We start from the raw sequence: 15,241 nt of genomic DNA, 5'->3' as shown, positions 1-15,241 counted from the left end.
TCAATGTAATTTTTGTTCAATAATCATAGATTTCAGAGTATTTTATGAAATAACGATTCAATTACACGAGATTTTAAAATGTTTTTTTAAATTCAAATTTGAATAACAATGAATTTATCATATTAGTTAAGACAAATCAATCCAAATTCTTAGTTGAATAAACCTCCTAGTCAATCTCTATCTTCTTTGCTGATTCATCATATGATGAAGTTGGAAAGATATTTACACCTTGTTAATAGAATAGAAGACCAGGAGCATATAATTTATTTTTGTTAATACTTTCCAAAAATAACTAATTACTAAAAGAAAATTATTATATAGATAAGCAATTAAGAAATGTATTTCCTGAAAATAAACAATACAAAAAAAAGTTTCCCAAAATTGTTGGATTAGTTGCCCACAAATAATTAACCTCCCATTAATATTCTTCCCAAAGTGAAAACATTTATTACTCCAAAAATAAATAGCATTGAACACATCATACCTATTCAATTTTACTTAAAATGTTGACTTCTTTATATGATTAGACATATCTATGTACTTTTTTTTTTGTAATTCAGACATATCTATATACATATTTTTTTCTTCTACAGAAAATATATTTTTTTCTAAAAATGTGAACAAAGTCAATATGCATGCTGGACATGTAATTAAAATTCTTCATCATCATCAATATCAAATCAGACTAAGACAATATTAACAACATGTAAATATATTTTCCTCAAATAGGGTTGGCAGCATGCATGCATCTCCTAGCTTTTACACATAAATTTGTATATAAATAGTTCAATAGATGTGTTTCAATCTCTTGCATCTTCATTAATATATACATATAAAGATTTACAGAAAATGATCGGTGGGTTTGGCATGAAAAAGGATCTCATGCATGTTTCAAACCCCCATGAATGTTTTCTTTGTAAAAAAATCTTCTTAGCACCTCAAGACCTAACCTCACAATCCAACACTTTTCACTCCAATCATCATCTTTCCACCTTCTCTTCCTCTGCCGCCACTCCACCCACCACCTTCCGACACTACACGAGGCCTGATCCTGCTTTGTGTGGGAGGAATCGTTTCAACTTGAATTATTACCGTATTGGTCATCATATAGATGAACAAGGGAGGTTTCATAAAGGATTTCCAGCGAACACTTCGGCCAACAATTCTAACCATTTGTTTGGGCAGCAGGAGAATCCGAAGCTGATGAATCTTTTTCCGGCGATGCCATCGGAAAGGTTTCGTACTCTTCCGCTTCTTTGCCAGCTGGAGGAACGGAGACCACAAGATCCGCAATATACTACAACCGAGAGAGGCGGAGACATGTCGAGTTCCATCGACTTGACATTGAGGCTGTGATTCTTCGATATAAAACAGGCAAAATATGATTCTAGATGGAGAAGTTAGGGTTCTTGGTGGGAGCATTATTATGTTGTTGTTTGTCTTATTTTGTGGTTGTTGTTTGAAGGATTATATGTATTTCTTTGAAACTAATTATTGTATAAGTTTTATTGTTGTTGTTGGAATGATTAATATATTATACATTGAATAATGGTTTGCGAATAGTATAAAATCAACTTATACGTCCATGACTATGAGAATATAGTAACGTGATCATGTGTGAACATAGCGTATCAACGCAATCCGTGACTTAACATCGTTTACCTACCAAAAAAAAACTATTTACCAAATCTCCATATGCATTCACAAGTTGTTTCCTCGATTCACAATCTTCATATACATTCACAAATCGAGATGGTATTGATCCATTTTTTTCAATAATCTTTAAACCAAACATCAATTCTGAATTGAGGTAAACAAAATCCTAAGTCTACGTTGCCTCCATTAAAATAGAAAGAAATCTATTTATAAAAATATATATAAACAGTAAAAATAAGAACCTTGAAAAAGATAATTTTGCGTCTTTTTTTGTGGGTAAATAAAATTCAGTGCTCTCCCTCATCTTCTCAACCAAGAACTTGTCTGAAACCTAATCTTGTGTCTCTCTAGATCTCTTCCTCTTTCCAATTCCATCTGTTAAGAGAAATTAAAATCAATGAGATGAAGGTTTGCATTCTCTGATCTCATTACATTCTTTGTTAAGTCCGAACGTTTAAAATGTTACTTTTGCAGTCTCTCTTAATCTCTTAAGACTCCTTGAATGACAGAACAATGATTTGTTATGTTTGTTTGCTCCACACGTTAGGGTCTGGCGCATTCACAAAGTTGCAGCATCTGAAACTCTAACAGAAAACCATTCCTCCCGATATGACGACGACGACGGGCGTGAAAGGATTTTTTAAAGGCCTTCGCCACATCACTCAGATTTTCGGTGAGTCTCATTAATTACTGTAACACAATTCTTACGTTACAAGGAACATTTTTGACGTTCCTTGTAACACAAGTCAGATCTCTGTATCTTAAAAAAATTCTAAACTGCAGAGGAAGGTAAAGACCGTGATATTCAGATCGGGTTTCCCACCGATGTAAAACATGTCGCCCACATTGGATCCGATGGTCCCGCATCAAATGCACCAAGCTGGGTACGTAAGGTTTCTACATTTCAACGTATTTATCCCCATATACGTATAAGTATACTCATTGATAGACGGTAACCAGAAACTGTTGATATGGAATTAGTCTAGACCAATTTTTTTAAAAATAATTGTTTATAGAAAAGTATTTTTTATGACCGATCTGATGCTGATTTTTTTTAGAACGCTTTCAACGTATTTAATTTGTGCACATATACATATAAGTATACTCATCCCAGATTAATAATGTAGATGAGTGACTTCAACTCTCAAGGAAATGAGAATGCTCAAGTAGTTTCTCGAAGAGATGCCAACAACAATCCAACAGGAGAAGGAGTTGGATTACAAGAGTTGCTGCCTCCTCCCGATAAAACAAAGCACAAGAAGACAAGGCGTAAATCCGAGTCACATCACGGTTCTCCTCCTAGGCGAAACAGCAACGTGTTGCCATCTGAACTGGTTCCAAGACCCTCGAGACGTCACCACAGGAGTAGGCACGCGTCGTTAGATTCATCTAATGATCCATCGCTCAGGAGGAGGCGTGTTATTGTCTCGGCTAATGACGAGGAAGGTTCTAATCATCTTTCAGACAGCTCTTCTGCTTCTCATAGAAAGTCTTCGTCGTCGCGTCATAGGAAGGTGAAAGGATCAGGAGGAGGAGAAGTGTCCGGGAGGAAGACCAAAGCTAAACCGGAGAAGTCTACTGTTCAATCAGACGGCATATGTAATGATAATAACACCAGCGACAAAGACTAAAACTGGTTTTGGTTCGGTAGTCTTGTATTTCTTGACTATTAATTCCGTAGAGAATAACATATTTGTTTTCTGACAAAATGATTCACCACCAGCGGGTGGTGATAATATCATAGGAGATATTCTAGTTGTTGCAAATCTGGTCCAAAGATGAACAAAATCAAAGCTACTGAGTACAGCTAAGCAACCCCAAGAAATATGATGATGATCAAAGCCAGTAGATCAGTAACTATTACATTAGGAAGAAACACATATGTTACACTCGTAAGACCAGTTCAAACATTGACACAAGCAACATAACATATGACTAACCTAAAGCTTTTGATATCTGATTCCACACATTACATTTAGCAAAAGCCCCCATCATTTGTTCAGCAGAACAACTCCAATTTTAAAAGCTTTCTACTGCCGCCACATTTATATCCTTATCCATGAGCCAAATTGCATACTCGCTGATCGGGACAGAATTGATAATATAACAACAGAAAAATTCTTACTGATAGTTGTTGGGATCCACTGTTCGGTGGAAACCCTCCAAAAATAGGCGTATGCCACTTAGGAGTGGAGAGCACACGGTATTCTTTAGTAAAAGGCGAAAGAATAGTTCGCTTTGTGCTCACCACATGGCTGCGTGATTCGAATGAACAGAAAGAGACCTGTATTTAGTATACAACTTTTGCTGCTGGTTACTTCCAGCTTCTCGATGTGGGACGAATAACCAAAAGACGACTTAATTCATTTCATTTCACAAAGTAAACACATTCGCGGACTTGGATGGGCCTGGAAAAACTTTAATAGTTGGGCTTTTAAGACACAAGCTGTCATCTTCTTCAACTTAAAAGCCGAGTGAGTAAAACCCTAACACTATTGCGTCCCTATATACAAAAGCCGCAAACCCCTACTAATTTTCTTACAACAGAACAGATCCAAAATGTCGAAGCGAGGTTCGTGCTCTTCTTCTCGATCGTTAATATTCCATACTGCCCTTTGTACATTGCGTTAATTTTTTTTTTTTTTGTGTGTTTGTGACTAGGACGTGGAGGTACGTCGGGTAACAAGTTCAGGATGTCGCTGGGTCTTCCCGTGGCGGCGACGGTGAACTGTGCTGACAACACAGGTGCCAAGAACCTTTACATCATTTCCGTGAAAGGGATCAAGGGTCGTCTCAACAGGTTGCCTTCTGCTTGCGTCGGAGACATGGTGATGGCCACCGTCAAGAAGGGAAAGCCCGATCTCCGTAAGAAGGTCCTTCCAGCTGTCATCGTTAGGCAGAGGAAGCCTTGGCGCCGAAAGGATGGTGTCTTCATGTACTTCGAAGGTAGAGTTTTACTACACTAACCAAATTCGTTATCGGACCACAGTAAAGTTAGTTGTGTTTTCATCGTTACAGATACTTTAAATCCTTAAACGCTTGTTCTGTCTTTTCTTTTTTTTTTATCGATAGCTTGTTTGTTTTGCAATGACTTGCTTATGAATAATTAGCTATGTCTAAATTTAATGGTTAATTAGATTCATTTGGTTGGTTAGAGTATTTCATAGAGTGTCCAGGCTTAAGTCAAGTATCCACCGACACGTTTAGAGGGTGTTGATACGGTTACAAGTCTGGTAGACTTAATTTGTGTCCTTCGTTACAGATGCTTTATTGCTTGAACGCTTGCTTCTGCTCCATATGGACTCGATATTCATACCACTCTAAACTTGATTATTGTTTGTTTAGTTTTTGCCTCATTTGTAATTATTGTATACTAATCTGGTCTAGTGGTGATCTTGTTTGTCCGTTGCACAGATAATGCTGGAGTCATCGTCAACCCCAAGGGAGAAATGAAAGGTTCTGCAATCACTGGTCCCATTGGTAAAGAGTGCGCTGATCTCTGGCCAAGGATTGCTAGTGCTGCCAATGCCATCGTCTAAAGATAGTTGCAATCAATCATTAGTTGGTCTTTGTTGTCGTGCGTTTGGTTGTTTTTTTGAATCTTGTTCGAGTTCGAAATATATCACAAACAAATTTGAGGATTTTGGTAGATGGTATTTTGATTTTCTTTACAATCTCAACGACGATCAAATATTTTTGTTATTTAGACAAATCCTTAGTCATCGTCTCATGTTTTGATTCATAAACCACAATGAAAAATTAACTGTTTTACGCCATTAGAATCTTTTTTTTATCTATATATATAAGAATGTTATTATCTAACCATGAATCTTGTTATCTCTATAAATAGCTCGAATAGAAATCACCTTTTCGTGATTGGCCTTTTGAAGGTTAAATGAACAACCCAAGTCCCATCCTCCACGATCACAGAGATTTCTAGTTTCTACCTCAATCAATCTCAAAGGTCCATTTCAGGCCCTCCATGAGTCCCTGATGGAATCACAACGTCAAAGATTTTGAGCTTCCACTTTCATTTTGGACCAACGAAGATTTCTGCAAGAACTTCAGTCGCCCACCTCCAGTTTCTTCTTCAAGAAATTCTAATTTCACAACAATAGCTAACCGTTTGAAAGGGTTGTTTTCAGTAGATTCACCTGATTATGATCAAAGTTTGGTCGTTGAAACTTCTCATAGGAAGAACATCTCAATCTTGTTAGTGTAAGACTTGCAAATGATATTCAAATGACTATTATTATTATTATCATACACACTCATCAAATACAGTAGACATTATAATACCATACCATGTTATATAATCAAATATCTACAAAACTTCGTCATGTTCTATGTAACATAATAACAAACCCTCTCTCTCTTCACTACAGTTTTATTTATCATGACCTGCCTAAACCCATTATTCATCCCTCTTTTCTTAACTTCTAAATATTTGTAGAGAAAATATGAGTCGGCTAAAAAATGTACTAATAAATACACAAATAAAGCTCTATAAAAATACTACTATTTTGTGATTATATGACCATGTAATCAACTCAAATCCAAGACTGGATTGGATAACTGCATTTGAAAGAGTTGACACCACTTATGTGTGAAAATATGTCTGAAGAATCAACCAATTGTTCTTCTTCCTTGACCCCCACCTGCAAACCGAACCCCGGTTTAAAACATTTGTCATATCAAAAACCTAAAATTCATATCGAACCAGATTAATCTTACATCATCATCATCTTCTTCGTGATGGCTTGAAGAACCATGTCTATGTGGTTCACACAATTCATCGTTCTTTGCAAACCTTCCTCTTACTCTTGGACGACTATCTGCTAACGTCTTCCTACATGCATACTATTTAAACAAAACTTTATTTTAAACAAATCGGCATATTGATAACCGATGATTTGGTCTAGCTATAATGGTTAAGCATATAGATACCTTAATTTTCTTGCTAAAGTTTCTCTCGTTTCTCTTCTTCATGTACCTATGAATCTTCTCTTTCCTCTGCTCAGCGGTGAGTTTAGCTACTTTGTTGACACTCCCGTCGTCTAAACCGGTTATATCTGTTCCTAACTGTGGAAGAACCGGTGTTGCCACCAGGTTGTTCTGGTTCTCGCCACCGTCAAGTGTCTATTTCAAACAAAAACCGGTAAATACCGGGTGAAGATATTTAACCGGATTATTACACCGGCTTCATTCTATATTTTATATTGGAATTTATACCTGGAGGTGATGATTTTCTTGATTGAAGATGGGTTTTACTGAATCTGGAAAGAACATTCCACTAGTATCAGCCTGGATTTCCATCAATTGATCATGTGATGGTTTAAAATCAGAACCAAAATGGAGACTACCGGAGTAAAAACCAGATCTTTCAATGGCTAAACCGGTGTTCATCATATTCCCGGTTACAGACATGTAAGTTGGTAAACCGGGATTACCCAAAAAAGAGCAAGAGGGGGAAGTAGGGTTTAGGGAGCCAAGATTGTAACTTGGGACAGAAGAAAGACAATCATCTTCAAAAACCGATAAAGGAGGAGGCAGAGGATCACAAGAAGATGAAGAGTAGAGGATGTTGGGAGGCTGGTGAAGCTGAACTCCGGTGAAATCAAACTGGTCTTGGAGTTGATCAGACGCTGGAAACTGAATAGAGGAGGAGAAATCTATGGAAGCTGTGATGTCGTTATCGAAATCGTCTTGTGAGTCGAATATGATCGATAAGTCACCGTTGTCATTATTGTTGTTGTTGTTGTTGTTGTCTTCATGGTCTTGATTCAAACAATTGTTGTTGTTGATGTTTTCGACATAGCCACAACAATTTGAAGCAGAGGTCACTTCAGAAGTTTGATTAAATGTCTCTTGAAAGAATTGCGGATCACAGAAGTCGACGATTTGAGCGGTGAGAGGGCTTGTGATCTCATCCTACAACATAACAACAACAAGATGAGATGGAACTAGCTGAAAAACATAGTAAGATATTCATTTGTATATGTTTTTGAGACATACTCTGAAGACTTGCATAACAACCTAGTTGGACGGACTATCTTGCTGGACGGACTATCTTGCCAAGCAAGAAACTATAATTTATTTTTTAAAAGAAACTATAATTTAGATACCCGTTTAACTTTAAACAGTTGTTTAGAGAGAACATGTTATTTATATTATCAGATTTGGTTCGTTATTCGTGTGTTTTATCAAGAAGAATCTATATAAATAAAAATTAACGATACGGAGGGAGAGTTTCCGTAAAAGGAATGTTTTTGGATTCTAGTGTTTATTTTGCCTCGAGAAATGAAGAACATTGCCTAGTAAGAACCAACATCTTAAACATTTCATACTTCAAAAATAAAGGCCTCAATAAGAACAAGAATCTTTTTTTTATATATATCAATTAGATATTTCAATGATAATTCATGTGATAGTTTTCCATTCCAGTTTATATAGTTATCATGTACATCAGAATGAAAAAAAACTGAGGGCGTGACACTCGAGTAATTATTGTGTTGCGTAAAACTAAATTATATATATTCACTAGGGGAAATAGCCAATGTTGTATTTTTGACACCTAACTAACCTAATATTACAACATATTACCCAAAACAAAACAAAAAGTAATCAAATAACTATATGAGACACAATACAGCTCAAATTGAAATTGAAGTGTACTATAATGACTAAAAACAGGTCTGGCATCTATTGGATTCTGATCAACTGTTCTATGTGCTATATATGTCTTGTGGCTAACTGTGGTTGGCTAACAAGTACGTAAACAACATACAAAGGGTTAGTCATGTAAACTCTATGATCATAATTGTCGTTTCAAAGTCTTGGGAGATGAACTAAATTGTAGGGAATAACCCACAAATAAATAAATAAAGAAAGAAAGTAAAAGCAATGAAGCAAATTGAACAAGAAGATAAAATGGAATAACTGAGAAAACGATGTTACCTAAAAGAAACTTAGATTTTTTCGAATAGACTAATTATTCCTTTCAAATATATAACCTAAATTAGGTTTAGAGATGATATATATTTTTTGGAGCGGTTTGATATACATGCATGCATGCCTAATGGCTAATCAACACATCAAAACATTCTGTATATTATGTTCTCGATATACAAAACATAAAGAAGATAAACAATGCATTTCAAAGGATCAAATGAGATTTAAATTCAGACAATTAACATTGCACGAAATTTGGTTTTCATATATAGCGAAAAGAGTAATTGACGAAGGATATAAATTAAGAAGAAAACAAGAAGCAAATATACCATTGAGAGCTGTTCATGCGACGAAATTACGTCCTGTGACATGTTTATCTGTTTTTTTATGGACTCCAACGTGACGCCAAGATTTTCTGGGAAAGATCAAGAGAGATAGTTTCCCAAGAAAGGCTTCTTCAATGCTTTGCAGAATGTGTGGGAGGAGTGATGTATCTGAACAAGAAGATCCATATAATTAATACTGTGGAGAAGAGATAATAATTAATCAAACAGAACAAAAAACAACAATTCTGTTTAAGACAGAGAAGAAAAGAAAATGTTCTTACATCTTTCCGGAGAAACTAATTGGAGGTTATGCAAGTTAACGTAACCAAGTTATATATAGTTTTTGTTAAATGTGTGTGTATTTGTGTATGTATCTGCATGTTAAAGTACTAGTGTGGGTTAATGTAATAAGTCCTTGAGAAATGCCACGTGGAAATTAACGGCAAACACGCTAGTCCTAGAGTTTCTTATTAGCGTGACATGACGCGTTCTGATTGGATAAGTTTTTGTATTTTGAGTTGACGTGGTGAATTTGGTCCCACCTAAGTGGTGACTTTGTTGACCTGTAATGGAGTTTGACCCAATTCTTTTGTTTCCGATTATTTTGACCTATTGACTGAAACTTGCACTAAATTAAGCTTTTTATTTATAGAATTGGCTTTTCTATTTTATTTTTAGCAATATTTGTTTTCTATCTTTTATTTTTCATTTTCTAATTTATTTACTTGCTATTTTTTTCATGTAGATAAGACGTGGAAAAGAGGACCAGGTCAGTGAAGTTACAAATTATATGAATCATATAATGTACAAAGTCAAATAATTTTTTATATGATGAAAATAGTTACGTGATGCTTAGCTAAATTCGAAAACTAAAAATTTCATATGAAAATGGTTTCCTCTGGATAAAAATTCTGCGATAGTGATATTTTTAGCATACCATGCATGTTTCGAGTTGTCATTTTCTTATATTGTTGTTTTTCTCATAACCATAAGCAAATATTGAAACGACCAGAAATAACATATGAAAAGATAAGTTTATAGATCAGAATATTGATCGAGGTAACGTAAGGAACGCGCATGCCAATTTCTAGTGTGAATGTTAATAACAACATCATTAATACACTTATACAAAATACAAACAGCTAAACTATTTCAACAAAAAAAAATATATCTTCTGTTTTCTTTCTAAAAAAAATATTTTATTTATAAGCGTTGAACAATTAATGAATCTTTGTAAGAGAAAACATAGTCTTTTAAGTTACAAAAAAAAACATAGTCTTTTAAAAGTACTTTTGGGTAATGTGTTATATGTGTGAAGCATTGGAAATCATTGGCATGAGTATCTAGTTAGCTCTCCCCCCTTACCCGAGATTCGATTCCAGACTGGTTGTTTCAATACAATGCATATATCTTACTGTTTATTTTATATATACAAAATTCAAAGAAATCGAGGGAATTGCAATAAACTATTTTAAAAGAGAAATGTAAATAGCTAGTTGGCAGAAAGAAAAAGAAACAGCTTGAGATCAAAGCTGATTCATGAATCGATACTTTGGAGATATCAGATATGTATGAGCATCTTCAACAAAAAGGTTTAAGTGCAATTCTGCGCACGCAAATATATTGAACAACCATTTTCAGACAGATTCTAAAAAGTAGAATTTAACAATAAGAAATAAATCAAATGACCGTAACATTTATATTATATGATCAAGACCATTATTGTTGCAAAACTGTGGTATCAGTATCACTCATCAGTTAATAACAGTTATGCTTCATTTTTTTTTTTGGGTCAAAAACAGTTATGCTTCATTATGATTTAGAATTTTTGTTGTTGCATATTATCAGTTTCTTTCTATAAAGAACAAAACGGCAACGTTTAAATAATGGGCTTTATAAAAGCCTACATTAAACCAAATCACACAATCACAAAGGCCCAAATCCTTTTTTGAACCACCAAAAGGCCCAAATATTTAATAGCAAAAAATATCGAACTTGCCCAAGGCGTAACATTTTGTTTTGTTTTGTTTGCCCTCTTTGATATCGCCGTCTACTTTCCTCCTCCTTCTCGTCTTCCGCGTTTTGTTTAGTTACCGCCGGACCGGAGTAGATAAACCCTAGCCTCAGCCACTAAGGAGTTGCTTATAATATTCTTCTTATTCCAATCTATCTTATGGTTGCGCGTCTTCTTACTCTTAAGTCTTCGTTCACACTAAAATGAACTGTGCAAGTAAGACTTCTCTTTCTTCTCTATTTGCCAATCTACGACTCTGGCTGGTGTCTGTTAGTGACACTCTTGTCTTTTTTTTTTTTTTTTTCGTATAGTATCCGGCGAAGTTCCGGTGGAGCCTGTGGTTTCGAAGAAGACTGGTTTGCTCTACGAGAAGCGGCTAATCGAGACGCACATCTCGGTAAGCTCTTCGCTTTTCTTTTCTTTTCTTCGTGATTAGACTCCTATCTAGTAAGATCCTTATCAGACATTGATACTTGTATGGTAATAATTTTGTGAAGTGCTTTGGGTACATTATAGGTACTATGGGAAACCACACACCATTGGTGACATTGTTGCCATCAATTCAAAACTGGAAAGGTAATCCAACTTCTGGAACTATTTTTCATAGAGCTGTGTTTGGAGAAACTTATTACAGCCTGATTCGCTCTTTGGGACCGTTTTGCAGATTGTAAAACCAAAACCATTACACACAGCTAGCATCCCTGGATTGCTCGGAGCGTTCCAGACTGTAAGCTTTTATATTGTCTGCTAATTTTTTTTTCCCATGCTTTCTTTCGAGGCTTTAAGCTTGCTTTACTTCTCCTTGATTGATTGATTGATTCATTGAGGATTAGGTAGAGTAGAGCTCTGTAGATTTAAGAACTTGATAGACTATACAGGGCTAGTTCCATGTCTCTGTTTAAGCTATATTTAACATAGCGGATGAACACTCTACTCTTTTGTAAAGCTGGTGCTTGAGTCATTCGTACATTTGTTTACTGCTACGAAGACATGATTGTTTTCACTATTATGTTTAATTCTGTAAAATAAATGCATATGTTCATTTATATTTTGTGCTTTCAGGAATGGGATGGTTTGATGCTAACAAATTTTTCACTTGAACAACAACTGCACACTGCGAGGCAAGAGCTAAGTCATGCTTTGTATCAGGTAATTTTTTTATCAACTGCCTGACTACCTGTGCCCCCCACCTGATATATGACTCATGAATATTGCTTATTTACTTCAGTATTATTTTCTGGACGTTTCCATTAATTATTAGTAATAAAGGTGATTGATGGATTTTTTTGGGGGGTACACTCTTTCTTCTCTTTGCAGCATGATGCTGCTTGTCGTGTGATTGCTAGGCTAAAAAAAGAAAGAGACGAGGCACGACAATTGCTTTCAGAGGCTGAAAGTCAGTTACCTGCAGCTCCCGAAGTTGCCCCAGCGAATGCCACTCTTAGTAATGGTAAACGAGGTATGCGTCTACATTATGCCTGTAAAATTTCTTATCAAAATATACTTGGCTGTGTTTTCAGTTATCTTGTAACAAAATTGCTATCTTTTAAATAGCTGCTGATGGTGGTGAACAAGGTCCTGATGCGAAGAAAATGAGTCTTGGAATTTCGGCTGAAGTTATTACAGAACTGACTGATTGTAACGCTGCTCTTTCCCAGCAACGTAAAAAGAGACAGGTAATACATCTAGCTTCAGATATATTAGTATCTTGGTTGGAAAGTGGAATTTATGAGAGAGTTACATGCTAACTCTGTATTTTATCGTTCAACGGATCTGGAGTTGTATTCTGTCTTTTGTTAGATTTTGCGCGTGGCCCTTTTGTCTTGATATTGTTTCCTCATTGCCTCGCTAGATCCCTCCAACATTGGCTTCAATTGATGATCTGGAGAAGTTCACACAGCTCTCAAGCCATCCACTTCACAAGACCAGCAGACCTGGTATTTTTTAGATGGACATCCTACGTTCTAAGGTTTGATAACTGGATCCTCTTCATTTTCCGCTTATCACTTTATGTTGTTATCCGTTCTGGAAAGTCACCGCGAACTGAATTGATAATCAGGATGTCATTGCGACCGGAGGAATCGATACAACTGCCGTTCTCTTTGATCGTCCATCAGGACAAATCTTGTCAACGTTGACTGGTCACTCAAAGAAGGTCTTTATTTTGCCGCAGTTTTCTAATCTTTTCATCTAATCTTTCCCCTTAGTTTTGTGCTTGACCTGCATTGTTTCCTTTGCAGGTTACAAGTATTAAGTTTGTAGGTGACACAGATCTTGTTTTGACTGCTTCATCAGACAAGGTAAGCCAAATTTTTTTAATATAAAGGCCTGAATTCCGATGGTTGTTTAATTTTTCCGTGTGTAGTTCTTGTGAAGCATCTGTGTTGGGATTTCTATCGTCCTTTGCTAAGTAATGCATGATCTATCGTATTTCGTCTTGGACGGCAAGACACCTTTCGTTTGCTGGTCGGCTTCAGCTAATTGGATCTGTACTCTATAGTATAGTAAGCTTCTGGATGTCGGCTTTTCGGTTGCCAAAGGAGTGTATTCAGGAAATAAATAGCATCTGTTCGGCGTTTCTTTGGTCAGGGCCTGAACTATCTACTCATAAAGCCAAAGTCGCTTGGAAAGATGTTTGCAAACCAAGAGATGAAGGTGGTCTAGGTCTGAGGAATCTAAGTGAAGCTAATACTGTCTCATGCTTGAAGCTTATTTGGAGATTGATTTCTACAAGAAACTCGCTCTGGGTAAAGTGGATTTGGAGATATTTGATTCGAAAAGGGTCTTTTTGGAGTGTCAAGGAGAGCAGTGTCCTAGGATCTTGGATGTGGAAAAAATTGATTAAGCTAAGGAGTTTAGCTTATCAGTTTATTCAAGTGGAGATAAATAATGGGGCTAACACTTTCTTCTGGTTGGATAATTGGTCTACTTTGGGCAAACTGATTGATCTAACTGGAGAAGGGGGGTGTGCAGTCTTGGGTATTCCGTTGCATTCTACGGTGGAAAGAGCCATTCAAATATACAAAACAAGGATGCATCGAGTACCGGTTTATCGACAGATTGATCATGAAGTGCTGAACCTGAAAAGGAGAGGAATAAATATGATGGAAGACGTGTGTTTATGGAGGAGGGAAACTGGAGAGTTCAGAAGGGGGTTCAGTACTTCTCACACTTGGAATCTTACTCGAGTCCATTCGCCTAAGATTCTATGGAGTAAAGGCATATGGATCAAGGAAGCCACACCGAAGTTTGCTTTCATTACTTGGTTAGCAATGAGAAACAGGTTGGCAACTGGAGATAGGATCCTTCATTGGAATCCTCTTGCAAATGCTACATGTTGGTTATGTAAAGAGGATTTGGAAACAAGGGATCATCTATTTTTTGACTGCTCATACTCGAAGTTAGTTTGGAAGGAGACTATTGGTAGTTTGGCAGGTCGTGGAGAGGTTTACAAATGGGAACATGTAACTCAGGAAGTGATACGGGGGAGGCAGGAGAAAGATGTCACTTTCCTTTTGAGATACTGTTTTCAGGCAGTTTTATATGCGTTGTGGCTTGAGAGAAATACAAGAAGAGTGGGAGATCCTGATCAGCCAGCTACTTGTTTGATTGCAAGATTGGACAAGTTGGTGAGAAACAGAATTACATCTCTTAGAAGGAAGAAAGGAGATAAATATGAAGGTGCCATGAGAGTTTGGTTTGGAAGAAGATAAAAAGCTTTTATGTATTTGGTTTTAATCTTTTGGAACAAATAGCAGTTTTCTCACTGTAACAAGGTTTTTTTGATGAATAAATTTAAAATTCCTTTCAAAAAAAAAAAAAAAAAGAACGTGTTTATAGAAAGTCTAGAATCTTTTTAGTTGCTGCTCACGCAGCTACTGTGAAATCTAGTTCTTGTAAAAATCATCATGTCATGATGAGACTATCTAAAGTAAGTTGACTTAACCTTATAACTCGTTGATGCTATCTTTGTTTAATACCTAGCTTGATGAATTTCATACATAACTTTGTTTTTCGTACCATTGAACGTTTGTGGTCTCTCAGTGTTAAGTTTGATTAATGATCATATGCATCACTGTTCGTCTGATTTTGGTGTTTTGACACTCTGCAGACAGTCCGTATCTGGGGGAGTTCCGAGGATGGGAACTACATATACCTGTAGACATACATTGAAAGATCACTCTGCAGAAGTAAGGATGAAATTGAAGAATCGCATACAGTTTTACCTGTAGTACTGCATTTTGTTCTATTATAACGTAAAACAATGATGTGCTTTTCAGGTGCGAGCTGTCAC

At 36.2% G+C, this 15,241-nt stretch overlaps 4 protein-coding genes and 1 non-coding gene across 5 annotated transcripts; 3 read left to right on the top strand and 2 right to left on the bottom strand.

Annotated features, from left to right (window-relative positions):
* Positions 1 to 1,938: 1,938 nt before the first annotated feature.
* Positions 1,939 to 3,287, top strand: LOC108832447 (CRIB domain-containing protein RIC3-like). Its single transcript, XM_018605934.2, has 4 exons — positions 1,939 to 2,064; positions 2,204 to 2,329; positions 2,440 to 2,540; positions 2,784 to 3,287. Exons 2-4 carry the CDS (start codon positions 2,266 to 2,268, stop codon positions 3,285 to 3,287), a joined length of 669 nt encoding a protein of 222 aa, XP_018461436.1. The 5' UTR covers positions 1,939 to 2,064; positions 2,204 to 2,265.
* A 508-nt stretch (positions 3,288 to 3,795) lies between these two features.
* Positions 3,796 to 3,913, bottom strand: LOC130508915 (U5 spliceosomal RNA). The gene has a single exon (XR_008943099.1). It is a non-coding gene; the product is annotated as a U5 spliceosomal RNA (small nuclear RNA).
* A 199-nt stretch (positions 3,914 to 4,112) lies between these two features.
* LOC108832443 (60S ribosomal protein L23) lies at positions 4,113 to 5,358 on the top strand. Its single transcript, XM_018605931.2, has 3 exons — positions 4,113 to 4,228; positions 4,318 to 4,602; positions 5,071 to 5,358. Exons 1-3 carry the CDS (start codon positions 4,216 to 4,218, stop codon positions 5,193 to 5,195), a joined length of 423 nt encoding a protein of 140 aa, XP_018461433.1. The 5' UTR covers positions 4,113 to 4,215; the 3' UTR covers positions 5,196 to 5,358.
* Positions 5,359 to 5,906: 548 nt separating this feature from the next.
* On the bottom strand, positions 5,907 to 9,220 carry LOC108832446 (zinc finger protein HD1-like). The gene is made up of 5 exons (XM_018605933.2): positions 8,937 to 9,220; positions 6,889 to 7,587; positions 6,604 to 6,795; positions 6,391 to 6,516; positions 5,907 to 6,314 (listed from the first exon to the last, which is right to left on the bottom strand). Exons 1-5 carry the CDS (start codon positions 8,976 to 8,978, stop codon positions 6,207 to 6,209), a joined length of 1,167 nt encoding a protein of 388 aa, XP_018461435.2. The 5' UTR covers positions 8,979 to 9,220; the 3' UTR covers positions 5,907 to 6,206.
* A 1,930-nt stretch (positions 9,221 to 11,150) lies between these two features.
* Positions 11,151 to 13,321, top strand: LOC108832444 (pre-mRNA-processing factor 19 homolog 1-like). The gene is made up of 9 exons (XM_057004003.1): positions 11,151 to 11,163; positions 11,259 to 11,344; positions 11,582 to 11,674; positions 12,010 to 12,096; positions 12,265 to 12,406; positions 12,502 to 12,623; positions 13,007 to 13,102; positions 13,188 to 13,247; positions 13,313 to 13,321. The coding sequence occupies exons 1-9, from the start codon at positions 11,151 to 11,153 to the stop codon at positions 13,319 to 13,321; spliced, it is 708 nt and encodes a 235-aa protein (XP_056859983.1).
* The last annotated feature ends 1,920 nt before the right edge of the window (positions 13,322 to 15,241 follow it).

This window comes from Raphanus sativus, chromosome 2, assembly GCF_000801105.2.
Source record: "Raphanus sativus cultivar WK10039 chromosome 2, ASM80110v3, whole genome shotgun sequence".
NCBI classification, from domain to species: Eukaryota; Viridiplantae; Streptophyta; class Magnoliopsida; order Brassicales; family Brassicaceae; genus Raphanus; species Raphanus sativus.
The sequence above is the reverse complement of the archived record's forward strand: the minus strand, read 5'-3'. Positions and strand labels throughout refer to the sequence as shown.